Source organism: Agelaius phoeniceus, chromosome 3 (genome assembly GCF_051311805.1).
Source record: "Agelaius phoeniceus isolate bAgePho1 chromosome 3, bAgePho1.hap1, whole genome shotgun sequence".
In the NCBI taxonomy this organism is placed as follows: Eukaryota; Metazoa; Chordata; class Aves; order Passeriformes; family Icteridae; genus Agelaius; species Agelaius phoeniceus.
The window spans coordinates 92675421-92694933 of NC_135267.1; the positions used below are offsets into that span (position 1 = coordinate 92675421).

Sequence of the window (19513 nt, forward strand, 5' to 3'; positions counted from 1 at the left end):
CCTCCCCAGGCAGAAAAGCAAAGACCAGGCTAAAGTCAGCAAATATGGGATTTGTTATGAGCCATGCTGCTAGTTTTGACTGTAGCTGTCTACATTTAAAGGAAAAAAGGGTGCCAAAAAATGTAAAAGAAGTAAACAATTTTTCTTTTTGGTGTAAAAATGGCACTGTATTTCAAAACAGCTGCTTAAACACGGACATTAACCTAAACAAAAAAAAAGAGCTAAAAGATTTTATTTTAAAACAAGCCAAAAAGAGGATTTGTGATAGATGCCAACATGAACATTTGAAGTAGGAAAACGGACATTTGTCTTTACTGCCACAACCATGACAAAGATACTAACAGCAATAATTTCTCCATCTAGAGCCACTCAGACCACACTTGGGCTTGTTCCTTACCATCCGTGGCACCACTTTTGTGCAGTTTATTGCCAGGACTTAAATCTTAGAGGATCACACCAGCACAACTGTTTAAGCAAACCAAAAGCTGATTTAAATGAAAATATTTACTATATTATTTTCTCAGGGAAGGTTGGATTCTGCAGTCCTTACCAGCTTCTTCCCACCCCTCCTGTGTGTGGGCACACTAAGGAGATCGGCTGAAGCTTGGCAAATTTGAAAACCCTCACTTCTGAGTGTCAAAATCTAGCATCTGTTTCTGTATCATCTGCAGAATTCAGTTCTTGTCTTTAGCACAGTAATACTATCCACTGGGAAAAAAGCCATAAGGGAAATTAGCAAGCAATCCAGACTGGGAAATGACAGTATTGCAGTAACTGTTTGTTCACGGTAACACTGAATACAAAAAAGGTATCAGTCTCCATCAGACATTGTCAATATTTGTGAAAACAACTCTGGGAATAGAAACACTGAAGACAAACAACCATTATCCATTCCTTTTGATTATACAAACATAATGCACATATATATTTACACTAAAAATATTGAAAAATGAGTCTCGCTATCTATTTATGTGCATATGATCACAGGAGTAGAAATTCATTACAGTGCCTATTTTTGTCTATTATATCCATGAATGTCAATAGTAATAACAAGTTAGATTTGCTCTCAGCTGGAATTTTGCCCACAATTATTTCATTTTAGTGTCCAGTTTGTACCTTGGCAAAAGTCTTCACTGCCCAAGTATCTGACTGTATCTATAAACTAACCTGAGCTCTTTATTGATTTCACTTAAATGAAACCTCTCCAGATACAGTGTTACTACATAATTATATAGAGTTATAAAAGCACAGAAGTCTGAGATAGGAAGGATTTATTGGGCCGCATTTATACTTTTCCAAATGAACTCCTGAAACTAAATGCAAAAATGCACATGTAATTACATGGCCATATTTGTATGGGCAATTACCATGATTACAAACTGGGCAAGTCCCAACAGCCAGTTAAGCATCTGAAATGGTTACATTCATCCCTTCCTGATGAACCACCACCCAGCACACAGATGGTACAAAGTACAGAATATATATAGATGCAAAATATTCCCAGGCAGCAATACTGAGGCCTTCCATTTAAAAAGCTGACTTACACAACACGAGAAACAAGTACAAGGGTACTACCCAAAACATTTTTTTAACTTCCTTTTGTTTTTGTCCAATCCATTTTAAGGTCAGAAATGAGACAGAATGGTTTGTATTCCCAGACAGTGAAGTAAGAAGCAGATAGCTGGTGCATACAATAACAAGAAAAATAACCACATGGGGAAACTGAATATAGCTGGAAGCAAAAGATGAGCCAAAATATCTCCTCTATCTGAAATTCTATTAGGTTGGACATCATTCTCAGCGTCACAAAGCTACACTTCAGACATATTGAAGAGTGATGGTTTTCATACGCTTTTTCAGTATGGTTCCAATTAAATGAATGGAAAGAAATACAATCCCACATCTTTTTGCTATCTCGAGTCACTGCATTTAAATGCCACCCCAATATATTTTTGTGTAGAATCTAATAGCAAACAGTCACGATACTGGGATTCCTTTCTGTCTGTTTAGAAAAATGTATGCCAGATATGAAATGTTGACCTGTTCTCACATCATGTGCTGTAATTCATTTCTTTCGAGTAGCCCTGTTTACCAAATTATTCCCTCACTGTTTGGATTTTCTCGTTTGTAAAGGCTCAGTCCTGCATTAGTCTTTCTGCACCCAAAATCCCCACTGATTCCCAACAGTTTTTAGGTACACTGGGCATACAGGGTCAGCCCTGTGAAAGTTACATTGCATTGTAGGAGCCCGTGTCCCTACAGCCAGCCAGTTCACCTCCCTTTACAATTCCCTTCTACTACAAATTATGGGGACAGAGGTGCCCCTTTCAGAGGAGCTAGGGCAGCAGGGGAGGGCAAAAGCAGAGGTCAGCCTCTACACAAAAGCCAACAAGCTTACTGAATAAAAACACAAAAAGAAGAAGCTTATTAAGCTGTCATCAGCAGGGTAAGTCTGTGTGAACGATGAGCCCTCCTGCATTGGTGTAGACACCCCAGCTGGACTTTCCAAAAAATAAATGTCAAAATAGAACCATTGCCAAAGTGTCACATTTCCTTTGTGGAGGTTGCTCAGTCACAAACAGTAGGACCTGCCTTTTCCAAACAGGTCTGCAGCCACTTTCCCCAGCTGGGGCTCTGCTGGCTCAGCTCAGCTCTGCTGCCAGGCTGAGGCAGGACTGCTGGAGGGCAAAACACCCCCGCACACATCATACAATTTCCCTAAAAATTACAACACGTTGTGAATATTCTTCTCTCTCTATAACCACAAAAACTGGCAATTTCCCCCTTTTTTCTTTAGTGAACGTGAGATTTCTGTGAGTCCTGGAATGTGCACTTCAAGCACACTGCTACCAGCTGTAATATAAGTGACAGGCTCAACTGCATTGCACCAGAAGTAAATTTCAGAAACCTAACTCTCTTCTCTTTCAATTTGGACTGCTATTCTCTTTTAATTTTGACTACAGTAGGACCCAGCTTCTGCCCACAATAGAAAAGTGCCATGAAATACAATCTCACATGTACGAAGAGTGACAGTAGTCAACACTTGACACAGCCTTTCTTTTCAGAAATACATGGGGACAAAGTTGCTTAATCAAAACTGGTTGTGTTGAGATTGTATTTTGTAGTGTGTTGGTGCCCAGGGGAAATAAAAAGCTCCTACTGGCCTTTCTATGAGCTATTTGCTAAAGCTGCTATGGTTCAAAACCAGGACAGCATATTTTAGAAGCTCTTGCTACTTTATTGCTAAGTTAATATAATATTTTTAGGCAAGAAGTCCTTGGATTCACTTTTCATCCTTGAAGCACTCAGACAGTACATCCCTGCAAGAGCAGAAATCCCAGCACAGCCTGATACAGCTATGATTTACCAATACATGATTTGAGACATTTCAGTCACTTTAAGGTTTATTAATCACTTGTGTTTTTAAAATTTCCCCTCCTTGCTGATGGTACATACATCTATAGATATACATACATACATACACACACAAGCACATATATACACATATTTTTGTATATATGACATATATGTATATTCCTGTTCTATCTAACGTATACACGCAATATTTGCATGTGTATTTTTAAATGTTTGATATTTTTTTAAAATACATACTAAATATTTTTATATATTGCCAATCAGCCCAAAAGCACATGCAAACCTGTAACATGCAGGGAACCTGGAAAATGCAGGGAACTCAATGCCTAAATTTACTAAAGATCAATCCAATGCCCATTTTCCTGCTATAGAGTACATAAGATGGTGTTTGACAAGTAAATTGATTTTCTCCTATAGAGATCCAGCAATCAAGTCCTGCAAAGTGCTGAGTTTCACAGGAAAAAGACTCACACAAAACATCCCCAGCACCATGCAGAACCTTTTGAGAGTGAGACCCAAACTGTGTCCTGACAGCTGTGAGGTGGGATTTTTGTCTGCTGGATTTTGGAACCAAGAGAAAGTAGTGGGTAATTCAAATATTAAACTCTAAATTCACAGCTCTGCCTAGGCTTTATTTATAAATGTATTATCATGATTAGCACTAAACTCCAGGAGAACTAAAAGGTACAAGAATCTCATTCCTGGCACTATTACTAAACATGTTACTAAACATTTTTATTAATAGAAAAATTGGAATGTAGTACTCAGAAACAGAGCACTATGTGTATTTACCCATATCTGTTGCTATATCCATAAAGGTCCACAGACATCTCCATATATTTTAGAGGTATATGTGTGTATACATATCCATACATACCTGCTGCTCAGACACATATTATGTTGGCTATAATCTTATGATTTAGTAACTTTATCTCCCTTTTACTCTCCCTGCTTTCCTTATACTCTGAAGTGGAAAATTCTTCTACTAAAAACATTTACAGCACTTTGAATTTGCATTGCACTGCACAAGCTCAAGGCCCAACCCTGCAAATATTTAGTCACTCAAGCAGCCTACTCTTGTAAAGCCTTCCAGGGAAGACAAATGGATCACTCATACAACCATGATTTCAATGGAAACAGGCTGATATCACTGGAGGCATAGTTCATTATCTTGTAAATAGCCAGATCAGAAGCTCCCCTGACCTCCATTCACAGCCATGGCACTCAGTTCCACTGCACCACAACTTTAACCCTTTGTCATGACATGATTTTGCATTACAAAACTGTCAAATAACCTCTGTGCATCACATGTTCAGAAATGCTTGTCTTGGATTCATTATTATAAAGCCATCTGTATAATTTTTCTTTCTTAGGTATGAGTCATTTTGAACTTTATCATGGCAAGCTTTAAAATAAGCTTGGAGTTTATCTGCAGCTTCACAGTCCAAGAAAAAGGCAAGTCTATCCAAACTAACTTGTTCCAAATTTGGCCTAAAACAATATAAAATACCCATGTCTGGTGTCTGTTACCCAAACTGAGCAGTTTAGCTGAGTGTGATGAAAAATAACAAGTCCTTTAAAATTAGTCAAGAGTCAATATTAATATTAGCAGAGTGCCTGTGAGAACTAGTTCTTGTCAAGTTTTTCACGGCCATCACTCAAATGAAAAAATGGCAACAGAAGTTAGATGTCATGGGGCATCTACCTGAACCATCAGATGACTGTGTTGACACAAAAATCAATAAAAAACATCTTTCTAAAAGCCCAGCTTGCATATTTGACACAGACACTTCACAAACCAGGCCTGCAACACTTCCAAGTACAGCCTGAGCTGATGCCTGAATCCACCAACACTGTGTCCATGCAGAGAGCAGAAGGACAGAGGAGCAGAGCTATGCCAGCCCTGGTGTCCCCCTCCAGGGGTTCTCTCCTCCTCCCTGGCCAACCACCACATCCCTGCCTGCCCTTCCCAAACATAGCTGCAACTAGAGGACAGAGCATGTGCAAAAGGGCCACAATGATCCAATTCGGGGATAGGATTGGATAGGATATTTCCACTGGTCAGTTGGAAGGGACAGGAAATCATGTAGTCCAACTTCCTGAGCATTTCAGGGCTGACTAAAAGTTAAAGGATGTTATTGAGGGCATTGTTCAAATGCTTCCTTAACACTCATAGGCTTGGGGCATTGCCCACCTCTCGAGGAAGCCTGTTCCAGTGTTTGACCACCTTCCTGAGTGTTAGGTCTCAACCTTCTCCAGGGCAGCTTTGAAATATTCCCATGTGCCTTATCACTGGATGCCAGGGAGAAGAGATTTACCTAGCTATCCTAAACTGGGGGGCAGGGGGAATGAAAGGATAAGTTATCAAAACCATGTGCTTCCCTCTGCAATTCTGTCCTGGTCATAACTAATTCCAGGCCAGAATATTGACAGCCCAGAATGACCTCGTTCATCCATTGTTGCTCCCATGAAAAATGGCAAGCAGCAAGGGAGAACTTGATCATACCCACAGCATCCTGTGGTGACCACTGATCTCTCCAAGCCACTGAGCAGAAGAAGCAGTGCTGGGCTCTCCTCAAAGAAACTGGATGAGGTTGCAAGTCATCAACTCCCATAAAGGAGGCAGAAATTCAAACCAGTCTTCTGGAGTGATTTACGTGGCACATAAAACTGAGAAACAACCATAGAAATCATTCAACAAATGATTGGGATTAGTTTTATGAATGCTACTTTTAAAAGGAGGGACAGTGTAGCCCTTCTAACTTATGTGATGACATGTGCCTTATGGAAAGTCATTCCTGCCAGCAACTTTGCAAGTTCAACACCCTCTGCCATCCCAAGGAATTCAATGGGAAAAAAAAATACTATTTGGTGACTTCAGCATCAAGATGTGCAGCTTGCCTTCCAGGGACAGGAACAGTTAAGAGTGGGGTTGCAATTGTATCAGCTCTATGCTTCCAGCAGCTCTGGAGTTCTTGTTAACAGATCCTTTCTTCACTCTTAAAAGTGCAGGATAACATCTGGGCCTTTTGGGAAGCAGTCTCACAATAAAGAAGCACTTTGTGTAATTCTTCTTTCCTCGCCAAGCCGCATCTGTCTGCTCTGCCTGCCCTTCTCCACTCCAGCCCGGGCTCCTTGGGGCTGTGGGGACATCTGTTAGCAGCAGCAGATGTCTCTGCCGAGCCAGCAGTAGGTGGCACTGCCTGCTTTTTTGTCTCACCACATGAATGCCCATCCCAACACTTCCTCGACCACCACTAACCGTCTCCAAGGGTGCCCAAGAGAGCTAAATACCTCATCTCCTTCAAGGTGCACCTACAATAACGTCAAGCAATAGATTGACTGGGGCAAAGGAGCCACTCCATCACAGCTCCCCGGGCAGTGGTGGTGGCAGCAACTTCCAGAGGAAGGAGGTGGCCAGCAAGAGATGCCAAGCTCCCCTGCCACTGTCAAGATATGACAGGCTCATCTGTCTGGGAGCTGAGGTTCCTCTGATCCCAACACCAGTTAAACAGCCCCTATCAGCCTAGTCTTGCACCACGTGGTGGCCTCACCCATCTTTAAGAAATATGTCCCAAGAGCAGATCAACTGAGGTAATTTAGAAAAACACTCCCAGTCTAACATGACCTTCCTGCATGCAGCAGTCCTGTATCTGGGGTGCATTGTCAGAGTCCATCCAGCTCCAGCCTCAAAGGTTAAATCTCATTAGGCACTTGGTTTTTAAAGATTTGATCCCCAAGACCTGGGAACCTCTGCTGCCCCATCCAAAACTTAAGAATGACAAATTCTCCACATAGACTCCCACCAGCTGCTATCAACGAGTGCAGCACTTTCCTCAGGTCAGGAGTTCCCAGAGTCCTGATGGCCAAACTCCAGCCAGACAAGGATAGGACTGGTTGCTGGGAATCCTGCACTACTGCCACCACAAAAGCCATTCAATGCCCACCCGCTGACAACAGGGAAGAGGTCCCTGAGTAGCTATTTCCACAATAGCACAATCTCCCCTTCCCCCCTGCCTTCTGTGAAAACAACAGTAGATTCCTGCAAGAGGGATGGTGAAGGACCAGACCTTCAAGACTCCATACAATCCCTATGCAAATAAGTTTGCACTAGAAATTAATTGTATATTGACTCTCTTCACACTTGGAAAGATTGTCTACTTCCACCTGGAATAAGCAAACCGTATACAAACCTTTATTATTTTAATTCTCGCATTGAAATTAAAACTGCCCTATCCCGTTGGCTATGCATATGTATAGGGAAACCATCAGGGTAAAAAAATCTCTTAATTATCACATGTAAAGAAAAGAAAATCCTGTTTAAAAATGGGTATTTAAAAATATTGCGATCGGCTAGCACATCTTAAATCTACTTGTCAGCAGTAAGTGATGTATTATTTGCAGTCTATTTTAATCAACTAATTTTGCAAGAGACAAATATTCTCCCTGTAAATCATGACCATCTTTAAAAAATCATCTACAAATACAATAAAGCTAACTGACCCAATTCATATAGAAACTGTTTTGATATTTGGATGGTGACTTTTCTAGTGCAGATGCCACCTCAGTATTTCAACTACACACTTTAACTTCACACTAAAGCTAAATAAGCCAAATGAACTGGCCTCATCTGGGCAGCCAGCAAGCCATTGGTGCTGTTAGTAGCTAAGTGTCTTCCACCAGCATCAGACAAAGCCAAGCCTTATCCCTGAGCTTTTGTGTGTGTTTTTAAAAAGAGAGTGGTAGCTTCTTCTTAAATGAATCATTGTAAACTCACACTGAAAGTGCTGATAAATAGTTGTCACAGAAATAAACTTGCACTTTTCAAACGTCTGCAGTTTCAGACCTGCACTCCCTTCTCTTCAGCAATGCAAAGACGAAGAAAGAATGGCACCACCCTTAATTCTGATATTCCAGGGCTATAATTACATTATTACAGTAAATCAAACATTGCCTTTGTGTCACTACAATTATGCTCGTTGTTTGAAATTAACTGCAAATGGTTTGATTTTCTTTTCTTCCTCAAATATGGGCAGGGAGGAATTAAAGCACTCTAAATCATCTCCCCCACTAAAATGCTCAGGAAGCCAGGATTCAGACAGCAGCATTTGAACTCTGCAAGAAAAGAAATCGCAGCACGGAGTGAAAGGAAGAGATCGGGCACTGCATTCGACAGAGCGACTGCAAAGCAATTAGCGGGCCGCTAAATCCTCTGTTACAACAAATCAGTGACCCAGTTCCCCCTCTTCCCCAGTGCCCTTCATTATAAAATCAACTTTAATGAACTACCCCTCTCTCCGCCGCTCCAAAGCAAATACATTTCCACTGCAGCCTGCACCTGCCCTTCCCAGCGGCTGCCGCCCCAGGGAGCCTCGGGCAGCCCCAGACGGCGGGGGCAAGGGGGAGCGACGGCCCAGCGCTGCCCCTCCGTGCAAGTGACGGAGCAGAGCATGGAAATAAAAACAGGAAGGCAAGCTGCTCTCGCCTCAGCATTGCCTAATGTGAAACCACTCTTCCTCTTGCTAGTTTTCCGTGTTTCTTTTGCTAGACTTGATTCACCACATCTGCCAGAGCTGACACATCTGGCTCCTTCCCCGGGCGGAGGGTACGGTGGATATGTCAGCATGTTGTCTAAAGGCACTGGTACTTTCTGGAAAGAGCTCTTTTCCCCTCTATCATATATCGTACAACAATCAAGTCTTTTTAAAAGGATGGCTACAAAAAAAAAAAAAAAAAAAAAAAAAAAAAAGAAGTAAAAAAAAAAAGCTGATTTTGACAAGAGACAGGCCAGAATGAGAACTGCTGAGACAGTAAAGAACAAGCCTGTTATCTTACAAACTACACTTCAGGCTGTCAGCTGCCAGAGATTTAGAGGAAAACCCCCTTTCCTAGGACTGAACCGACACGAAACTTTATTTTCAGCAAAAGAAACTCATGAAGGCACTCACAGCCACCAGGCCCTGACCGGGGCCGGGGATACCCGGGAGGGCTCCAGCGGAGGCAGGGCGGCTGCCGGCCGCCTGCGTGGCCGCCTCCCCGGGGTCGCTCCCGCCCACGCCCGCGGCGTGGGGAGGCGGAGGAAGAGGAGCTCCCGCTCGCCTCCAGCTCCGGGCGGCCGCCGAGGAGCGCCCCGGTGAGCGCCGCCGCCCTGCCCCATCCCTCCCGGCTCCCCGCTGCCCCAGCCGGGGCTGCCGCCAGCCCTGCCCTCCCCGGCACGGCACGGCACGGTGACAGGAGGGTGGCACGTCCTTCCTGCTATTTATAGCAGCCGGATCGTGTTTGGGTATGCCGGGAACCGCCGGGGAGGGGGGAAAAGGAGCAAAACAGAGGTAAGGAGCAAAGGCAGGGAAACTCCCGGGCCTCGCTGGCCCAGATGTGGAACAGCGCCTTTGGCGTCTGTAGCCAGTGCGGTCCTCCTGTTCCAATGGGAGCTGAAGCGCCTGTCAAAAGCCAGAGAAAGGAGGAGACGCCGGCTTTTGAACTGATTCCTCTGCCTCGGCAGCAAACCCTGGACAGTGAATTCTAAGCCCGGGGCCGGCTATTGCTGAAAACAAGTTAAAAAACATGAAGTCGGCCGATCCTGTCCTGTGTGAAATTTTAACAGAGGCATAACCAATATATTTCATGTTGTTATTCCCTGGTGCCCCATTTTCCACATCGATTCCACGACTCCTGCATGACACCGGAGACTTGCTCCTGGCCCGGAGCGCTGTCCCGACAGTGTCCAAATAGCGCCTGTCAGGTCGATATTTACCGTCTCCCTTCAAGGTAATGCCTTATCGCACGTTTGGCCCTGACTCAGGCCGCAGCTCCCTGGCCCCGTGCGCCCCCACAACGCGGGGCATTAAACGACAAATGGGGCACGTCCGGGGCTGCGGGGCTCTCCTGCCTCTCCTGCCGGCCTGGCAGCACCGCGGGGGATGATGCAGCAGGAGGGCAGGCGAAAGGAAACAAAATGAGAAAATCGGAACGAATCTGAAAACATGTTTCTGCTTTAAGCGTAATCTATTTTTAAATGGGGTGGCATGTAAATATGAAGCCTTAACTAACAGACGGGATTTTTGCCCATGAAAGCATTTTCCCAGCACGGCGGCTGGGCGTGTTTCCCCTGGCGCTGGTGGAAGTGCCTGCTCATCCTGCAGCTCCTCCTGGCCCGGCCCCCTGCCATGGGACGCCGTGCATCTCGCCTGCACTTCCCCCGTTCGGAGTCCACCTGACATCCCGGACCGGAGAAGTGAATTACTGTGGCTCCTCCACATCATCCCGAACCGGAGAAGGTAATTCTTGCGGCTCCTCCAAGGTTTGCTGTGGGGGGAAGCAGGGCGCCGGGCAACTTCGGCAGCGCTTCCAGAGACCCCCCCCGCCCGCACCTGCGGGGACAGACAGCACACCCCACTTCCTTTTCATGAGAAGGATGGCTCCAAATTAATCCTTCCAGAGAAGAAAACTACACATGAGTAAAACGAGAAAGAAATGCTAGTGCCTACCAAAATGACTCAACTTTAAAAAACACACACTGGCCAACTCGCTTACACAAAAAAAAAAATTTAAAAATCAAAACAAAACCAGTCTTGGGAGGGGAAACAAAATCCTCTCAGAGCAACCAATACTGATGGCTGCACTGAAGCATGGCTTTTCCAAAAAGAATTCATCACAGATTAAGAGGAACAACTAATATCCTTCCTAGGAGTGCAGGGTTTTGTAGTTTGTGAGATGCTGTTCTCCCTATGCATTATAGAAGGAAGGAAGGAAGGAAGGAAGGAAGGAAGGAAGGAAGGAAGGAAGGAAGGAAGGAAGGAAGGAAGGAAGGAAGGAAGGAAGGAAGGAAGGAAGGAAGGAAGGAAGGAAGGAAGGAAGGAAGGAAGGAAGGAAGGAAGGAAGGTTGGTTAATATCTATTTTCTTGTAGTGGATAAATCATGACTAGCCTTTCTTTGAACAATTTATGAAACTCGAGAGCTTTGATCGCTGGGATCTGAAGTTCTCGTGGGGGAGCTGGTACTCCTGCTGCAGCTGCTGAAGAAGAAACACAAAACTCCTTTACCCGATTCAGTTCAAAAAGCACCTACTGTGAGACCGTCTGGTCTAACGTTCATTTTTTATTCTACTGCAACGCTCATGCTATGCGAAACGCAATAGGAATTTCCATACCAGCATTTACATCCAAATGGACCCGCTGAGATTCATGCTGATGTGTAACAGCCCTACAATGCAGCCCCTTCTGGCAAGTGCCGCGGTGCCGGCGCACGGGCCAGCAGGGCTCCCACCCGGCCTGTCCTGGAGAGCCCCCTGGGCTGACCCGTGTGCCGGGGCTGCGCGGATCCAGCTGAGCCCGCCGGGAGTCCCAGCAGAGCCTGCCTGGGGTGATCCCACCGCTGCCTTCTCTCCGGGGGTACCGGAGCCAGCGGCGCTTGCATTCAAGCCGGCCTTTATTTCCCGCATTCGGGGGGTGTTTGTGGATTTCCGAGTCCTTCCTCAGCCTCCCCCTCGCCCCTTTCCTCACTTCAATATTCGTTTTGTTTACGAGGAAGCGGGATCAGAGCGCAAGCCGCAGAGCCGGCCGCCGCGGGGGGATGCCGGGCAGGAGGGGGAACGCGCCGCATCCCGCACCGCTCCCGGCCTTGCCCCGGGCCCGGGGCGATTCACTTGTCGCCGGGGGCTGAGCACCGCCGCTGCCAGCGGAAAGCGCCCATGGACGCGCCTTCCCGCTGACACGCGATGGGGACGGGAGGTACGGGACCGCCGTGCCGGGGACAGGGACATCTGCCCCGGCGACCGCGACCCTCGCCGCTCCTGCCGAAGGGGGTGCGGCTGCCCACGGAACGGGGGACGGAGGTGTGTGTGCGAACGCTCGGGAGCTCCCCGGCACGGTGCCGGCCGGCTCCCCGCGCACGCCGGGAGTGGCGGCGGCAGCTCCGACAGGTTGCCCGCGGCGGGACTGAGAGCGCCGGGGAAAAGCAGCGCGACCCACCCGCCCCGGCGGGGCTCGGCGGCCGGACCCGCGTACCTGCAGGACATTGGCGTGGCGCAGCCGCTGCAGCAGGATCATCTCCTTGACGATCTTGTAGGCGGCGAGGCGGTAGCAGTCCCCCAGGGCGGAGAACTGCCGCACGCAGTGGGCGATGTCGTGCCCGCCGAAGTCCACCGCCTTCAGGGCCACGGCCAGCGTGCGGTTCAGGACCGCCTTGTAGACCGCCTTGGTGTAGCCCGAGCCCAGGTACTGCACGCCGCTGACATCGCGGATGTCGCGGCAGCCCAGCAGCGGCGGCTCCAGGGAGAGCTCGGCCCACGGCCCCGCCGCCGCTCGGCCCCGCGGCCCCGGCTGCTCTGCCGAGGTGCGCGGCGGCGCCAGGTCCATCAGGCGCCGCTCCCGCGGCCGCAGCGGCCGCCGCCCCGCCGCCGCCGCCGCCCGGTGCTGCCGGTAGCGCAGCACCTCCTCGTAGCGCTCGCGGATCTGCCGCGCCAGGGCGGCCTGGCCGCCGCCGATCTCCTCCTCCGGCGGGTAGAGGGGGGCGCCGGGCGGGGAGGGGGGCGGCAGCTCCTCGCGGGGCGGCGGCGGGTGCTCGGAGCCGCCGGGAATGAAGAGGAGGTTGAGCAGGGTGCCCAGCAGGAAGGCGAGGCAGCAGCCGGCCGCCACCGCCGTCTTCCTGCGCCTCATCGCCACTTCGCTGACGGCTTGTCCAGCCTTTCGGGCTTCTCTCCTCTCGCCCCTTCCCCGGGAACCAGCTCCGAGGCTTTTTTTTTTTTTTTTCTCCTTTTTTTTCTCCCCCTTTTTTTCCCCCCCTCTCCCGGCTATGCCGGCGGCAAAACGGCCCCGGGCGTTCAGCCGGAGCTCAGCCCCTTACGACGCGCCCGCATGACACTTGCCTCCCTGCTTTTAAGGCTCTGAAGCACTTATTATTAGCGGGACACGGGGCGGGCGGGCGGGGGGATCCCGGTCCCGCTGCCCCCGCCGACGCGCGCTGATTGACAGCCCGGCCCTTCCCGCGGCCCGGCCGAGCAGCAGGGGGGCCTGGGAAACGTAGTCCCCCGCAGCAGCCCCGCCGGCCGCCGGCGAGCCCGGGAGCCGGGACTACATCTCCCAGGCTCGGCCGAGCCCCCCGGCGGGGAAGGCGCGGAGAGGGGCGGGACGGGCGGGCGGACCCCCCCGGCGGGCGCTACCGGGCAGGGCGGGCCCCGGGCGCTGCCGCCGGGCGGGGACGGAGGGAGCTCTGTGCCTGTGGCTCTTCCCACGCGTGGCCGCGCAGCCCGGGGAAAGTCGCGCCGGCAGCGGTTTGGGCGGGATGCCCTTATCCCCCTCCCCGGCAGCCGAGGGCTTTGGGGGGTGTGTTGTACGAGCATCCACGTACCACCACACAAAGGAGAGGGGTTCGATGTCTTTTCCGCACCAAAATAAAGCGAAAGGAGGCGGCTGCAGCCCGGAGCTGCGGGTTCGTCATTCGGAGTGAAAATTGCAGGCTGGAGGCACCGCCCGGAGGAGAGCGGAGAGGGGATGGGGCTGCGTGTCACCCACGGGAAAGAACAGCCACAAATCACGGGCTCGGCAGGGGGTAGCCCATGCCCCGTTGGAAATGTGAATTGCAGGGGTAAGCGCTAATGACATGGTTATCCATCAAGCCCACATTACGATGCTGTTAGCAACTAATTAACAAATACAATCAGCCCGCGAAACTTCCACAAAGGAGAGACCATCAACAAGAGAAAAGCTGTAAAGAGTCAGGCGAGGCAAAGTTCACCACAATAGAAGTGGGAAATCATTTCCAATAAGGGAAAGGGACGAGACATTTCGGTAATACACATCGGAGAGACCGTAGGGAAAAAAAAAATGGAAAAAGAAAACCAAAACAGCAGCCGCGGTTCCCGGGAACTAGCGATCAGTGATCGTCAGCCTTTTCTCCAGCACTGACAAAAAACGGAGCTCGGGGTAACTCAGCCCTCAGACTCCGCCCGTCCGCTGCCGGCGCCCAGACCCGCGGGGAAGCGCCTGGGGACCGGAGGCAGCGGCGAGACCGGGAGGAGGCAGCCTCGGCAGGGGATGTGGAGACCGACCGCCTCTCCAGCCGCCTCGGAGCCTTTCTGTCGCCGCTTCCCGAGAGCCCTCCGCAGGCACCGGGAGCACGGCCCACCCGCGGCCCCGCACACGGGGCGGGCAGAGGCTCGGGCTGCTGCCGGACCGGGTGCCCCATCCCCGCGGGACTCCCCAGCCTGGCACCAACCACGGCGGAAAAGTGACGGGAGGGAGCGTAATCACCAATTAAAATAAAAATAACAGCTGTAGGAAGGGAGGGCTGTCTGCCCCCGAAGGGACAGCAGGCTCCCGGGCGCGCAGCCCAGCCTCCGCGGGCGCGCCGCTGCCGCATCCCGCTGCGCGCTGCCCCGCGGTACTCGCTCCGCCCGCCGGGGCGGTGCCACCTGCCCTGCCCGCGGGTGAGGGCCACGGCTCGGGGGGAAGCGTTTATAGATGGGGTGGGATTTTTGGTTGGTTGGGGGTTCGGGTCTTCTTTTTTTTTTTCTTTTTGGGGGTTGGGGTTTTTTTCCTTTCCTTCATCGTTTCTGTTCTTACCTATCGGGAGCAGCGTTTTACCCTCCAGAGGCAGCCCATTCCCGCTTCTAAAAGTGGGATTTTCACGGATAGCAGGCCGTTTCTATGGGTTTCTTTCCAAAGTAAAGGCGTTCACAACGGCAGGAAATGTATTTCCAAAGACGTTGCGACACCTGCAGCCCTCCCTGTTTTCAGCGGGATCCCCCCAGCCCCCGCAGGCGGCGGGAGGCTCGGGATGCCTTCCCGCGGTAGGTGCGAGAGATCTGAACTCACCGGCCCTCCCCCGCTGCCCAGCCCTTCCTCCGCCGGCCCCTGGCAGGGCCGAGGGCTCCTGGAGGTACTCGGGGCATTCTTACCCACACCCAGCGCTGCAGCCAAGCCAGCGCGGAGGGGCCAGCGGTGCGCTCCTCCCGCTGCCCGCCGTCCTCCGGGGAAATCACGGCGATTTGTCCGTGCCTTTGAAACGTGCACGCTCGGCTGGATTTACGGCTTGGTTGATACGAGCCAACACTTTTTATTATTGCACAGATAAGAGTCAGAATATAGCCGCGCTCAGGCGGAGCGCTTGTGCAAGCCCATAGAGGGGGTGGCCCTGGGATCGTTTGGAATATTGTTTACAGACCATACTGGGGGTAACCCGAGGCCAGCGGGCTCATGGAGCGAGGAGCCGGCTTCTCCGAGGGGCCGTGCCCGCAATGAGAGCGGAGTGTGGCCCTGGGGATGCTGCAGCCCCGTGGGGGCGGCTGAAGGCGCCGGCAGGGCCAGCGCGGAGAGAAGAGAGATCTTGCTTTGCCGTGCACCTCGCACGGTACCCGCAGCAGTGTTTGAAGGAGGTGCGCATCTCCCGAGGCGGGGGCAGTGCCCGCGTCCCTTGCAGGCCGGGAGGAAGAGGGTCCGCAGCGACACGGGGGCTTCTTCCGAGAGCATCCCCGGGACTGCGCACCCTCCGTGTTTGCGCAGTTTACAGGAACACAACCGGACTGCAAAACAGATGCTCCGCAACGGCGGGTCACCTGTTTTTCACATCATGCTCGGTCTCAAAGCCGGTTTTCTTCATTATATCCTTTCCGACAGATACCATGAAATACATCACTCATTTGGATGTGGGAGCCAGCCTCTGGAGGACGACTTGCGCGCAGCACTTTGATGTTGAGAGACAGATTTCAAAAGATAGAAAGCCCCTTCGATGTTTCTAATTACCCCGCGCCCGGGGCCTGCCACTGATTAGGGCGGCGGTGCCGGGGCGATGCCGGGGCGGGGGCACGGCCCGGCCCGGCCCGGCCCGGCTGCGCGGGGAGGCGCGATCCGCCTCCTCCATCCGCCGGCCAGGCAGAACGACACGGCTGCATCAGCAGAGCTCCGCTGAAGCCATCAGCGAGCGAGAAGGGGACAGCAGCCTGTGCTGCGCGCCCAGCGCCGCCCCGCCGCGGGAGGAGGTTTGGGAGCAGGAGGGATCTGCTCCCGCAGCCAAGGCCCTTCTGCAAGAGGCTGCGCTGAAAGCATTACAGCCCTTGCTAACACTTCTGCTCACATGCGAGCCTTTTATCTCGGCAGCGCTGTTGGAAAAGCTGAATCACCGCGGAGAAAGTGAGGACTGAGGGGTATTTTTTCATATGCAACAAGCTGCTCTTTATTTAATCATCACAGCCCCTATTTCTATCAATATTCCTCGAGCTGAGAGATCAAACACGGAAAAATTAAAACCATGCTACCACACTAAATAAGATTAAGATCGTGGCAATACATTGGCTTCTCCCTGGGGAAATAATTTTGTTGCTGCAGGAGCCATGGCCATTCTGCAGGCAAAGCTTGTGCTTCAGGAATGAGTGATGGGAAAGACAGTTGGGAGTTGCCTCCAAACCCAACCAGGAGCCACCTCAAATCCCAAGCTCCTGTGCCCTTCTGCTCCCAGCCCAACGCTTGGGCATTACTTCTCTATGGAGTCAAAGAAATTTGCCATGCTGAGCTCCATTATCTCTGTTTTACTCTCACCTGCAGGCATCTTCAAGTGAGTCTCCCTGTTGGCCTCAAGGGATTTTGACTCCAGGCCCCCAAAAAAGAAGTCTCACATTTTCAAGCATAGGTAACTTCAAGATCTCACTTAAAAAAGCACAAGTGGAAGCTTGCAGCTGGAATAATTCAGTTTCTGCTGAGGAACCTTGTTCTTTCAGAACTGTCCGATGCTCACATGATTCCTCTTTGACACTTAAGGAATTAATTTTATTTTAAATTTTAGATTGCATCATAACCTTCTGAATTCCTGGCCATCTATTCTGGCTGCTGATGTGGAAGAAGAGTTTTTTGTAAAGTCCAACCTCAGACACGAGGCCAGAAGTCTCTTGAAAACAGAATCTACAGACTGCATGCCTTTTCACTGAGGGGTCTTCCATGGCCAACTTCTCCTTCATTCCCTGCTTTGCCAAGGACTTGTCAGCTTTCAGGGCAGGGTGGAAAGCCTCTCTTTCCTCAGGGATGTGGGGCCAGCAGTCGACCCTTGCACATGTACATTTTGTAGCCTTCTTTAAGTTTTCTTACAATCTCTCTAGTGTTTTTTACTTTAAGCAGGATCTCTTTTTCTGATGTTCTTTCTTTTCTCTGAGGAAACCCATTCCCTTGTATATTTGAAGCAAGCTGAGATGCAGCCAATTGTATTAGTTCTGGCTGGAGCAAAAATGTATAATGAAACACTGGATGTGTGGTATGAGTCCAAAATAAATGGTCACTAGCAGAGCCAGCAAAAACCTACGAGCTCAGATAGCCTACAAAAAAAGAAAAGCTTGGATTTTACCTGCAGTGCTCTGCATTTTTCCAAAGGGAAAAATGTACTTAGGGGTTTAGAGAGCTTGGGAAGAGACACTGGGGTACTGAGCCTTTTTCATTACGTTTGTGAATTGTGATGATTCTTGCATTTTTCGTGAATGCAGCATCTGTAAGTGGGAGAAAGTGTTTTATCTCCTAACCTGTTATTCTCAAAGCACAGCAGTTTGGGTTTTATGTGCCAGATGTCAGTGTGCCCTGATTCTTCAGGCAGTTGGGATTAAAGCTTCCCTGTATCAGAGAGGTGTTATAAGGATAACTCTGTTAATGTATGTGGAAATCTGGTACTGCAGCGATAAAGACCCTGTAAATATTTACACAGACAGACGAGCTCATGGAAATTTTACATTATTAGCTTAACTTCATTACAAGGAAGTAGTTGAGAAAGTCAGCAGTATATTACATTCGCCTTTTTTTTTAATTAAACATTGACAACACATCTGGTGCTGCTTCAAGCCACTAGATTTAGAGGGCCACTCTTTTAAATATTTTACAATCTGCAGGGAAATATCAAGTCTCAGTCAAAAGAGAAAAAGAAACATAGCTGCTATAAGAATAAATCTTGCCAGTCAGACCTTTTACACTTTTAAGAGTTAATAAAATAGTGAGTAAAGAACAACCAGAGAAAATAATTTATTTGGACATTCAAAAGCCATTTGATAAACACCCATACAAGGAACTGTTAAGGAAACTTGGTAACCACAAAGTGAGAGGTAAAGTCCTGTCATGGATTAAAATCTGGTTATAAATGGGTGTGGAATAAATGGCCAATTCTAGTAGGGAAAGAGATTAATAATGAGGTGCCCTAGAGAGTGAGACTCAGACCAATATTGTTTAATGCTTTATTAATAACCTGGGGGTGAATAGTGAAGTGGCAAAAGTTGATGTCAATAGAAAAGTACTTAGCTTAGGTCAGGAGCAACCCCAGAAGAATTTAATAAAATGGCAGGACCATATGCAGAAGTATGAGGGCAACTTGGTAAGTGCCTTCAGAACCTACAGCAGCTCTCTTGCTCCTTCTGGCACATGGGCATGTTCTCAAAAAAGCTGGGGGTAGGTACTCAGAGGACAGGCAGACATTTCCTAGCATCTCAAGTACTTTTTGACTCTTTTCAATTGCTCTTTTCAGCTCCCCTAGTTAGTCATGCCAGGAGGAAAGACTGAGCTCCCACATGGCCCCTCTACCAGTCTCAGAGTAGTATCTCCACAAGCTCGTCCAGTAATTGTTTAAAAAAAACCAATTGTGAGTTTCCGTGGCTGATCATTCCCTAAGGACATGCCAAAAACTCCAGAGGTCACCTCTCACAGACATTTTAAAAATTATGTGTTTGGTCTGACTAGCATGACATGGTAACAAGCCTCAAGTCCACTTAGTCTGAGCGTGTAAGCTCCTAAGTGGTGCCTGGCACCTGGAAAAACAAAACCTGCCAGCACAGCTGGGGTGCAAATATCTGTGTGAACATAGTGGTCTCTTTATCTGGTGCATAAAATAAGTGGTAAAGGCACAAGCAGCTACCTGGATAATTGGTAGAGTTGTTTAGAGTTGTTTACTCTGCGGCTTCTTCTTCCCACTGATTTCTGTGTGGCTGCATCTTAACTGAGCTGTGCTGATGTGAAATGCAGCACCCTGAGCTGGCACAGGCCTGGGCTCACCCTGCAAGGTCTGTGTTTGAGCCTGCTGTGCAGACAAATGTGCCCACAGCACTCTGCATGGATCCATGGCACCTTCTGTCACCTCAGTGCTGCCAGTGCTCAGTCCCAACTGCTCTGTCCCCACAGTG

General features: G+C 49.6%; 1 protein-coding gene across 1 annotated transcript in view; it reads right to left on the minus strand.

Moving 5' to 3' along the window:
• Window positions 1–13451, minus strand: part of PKDCC (protein kinase domain containing, cytoplasmic) — a 36704-nt gene extending 23253 nt beyond the window's left edge. Inside the window, exon 1 of the mRNA XM_054630054.2 lies at window positions 12381–13451. Coding sequence (XP_054486029.1) covers window positions 12381–13031 — 651 coding nt within the window. The 5' untranslated portion in view covers window positions 13032–13451. The remainder of the gene's footprint in view (window positions 1–12380) is intronic.
• Window positions 13452–19513: the final 6062 nt, after the last annotated feature.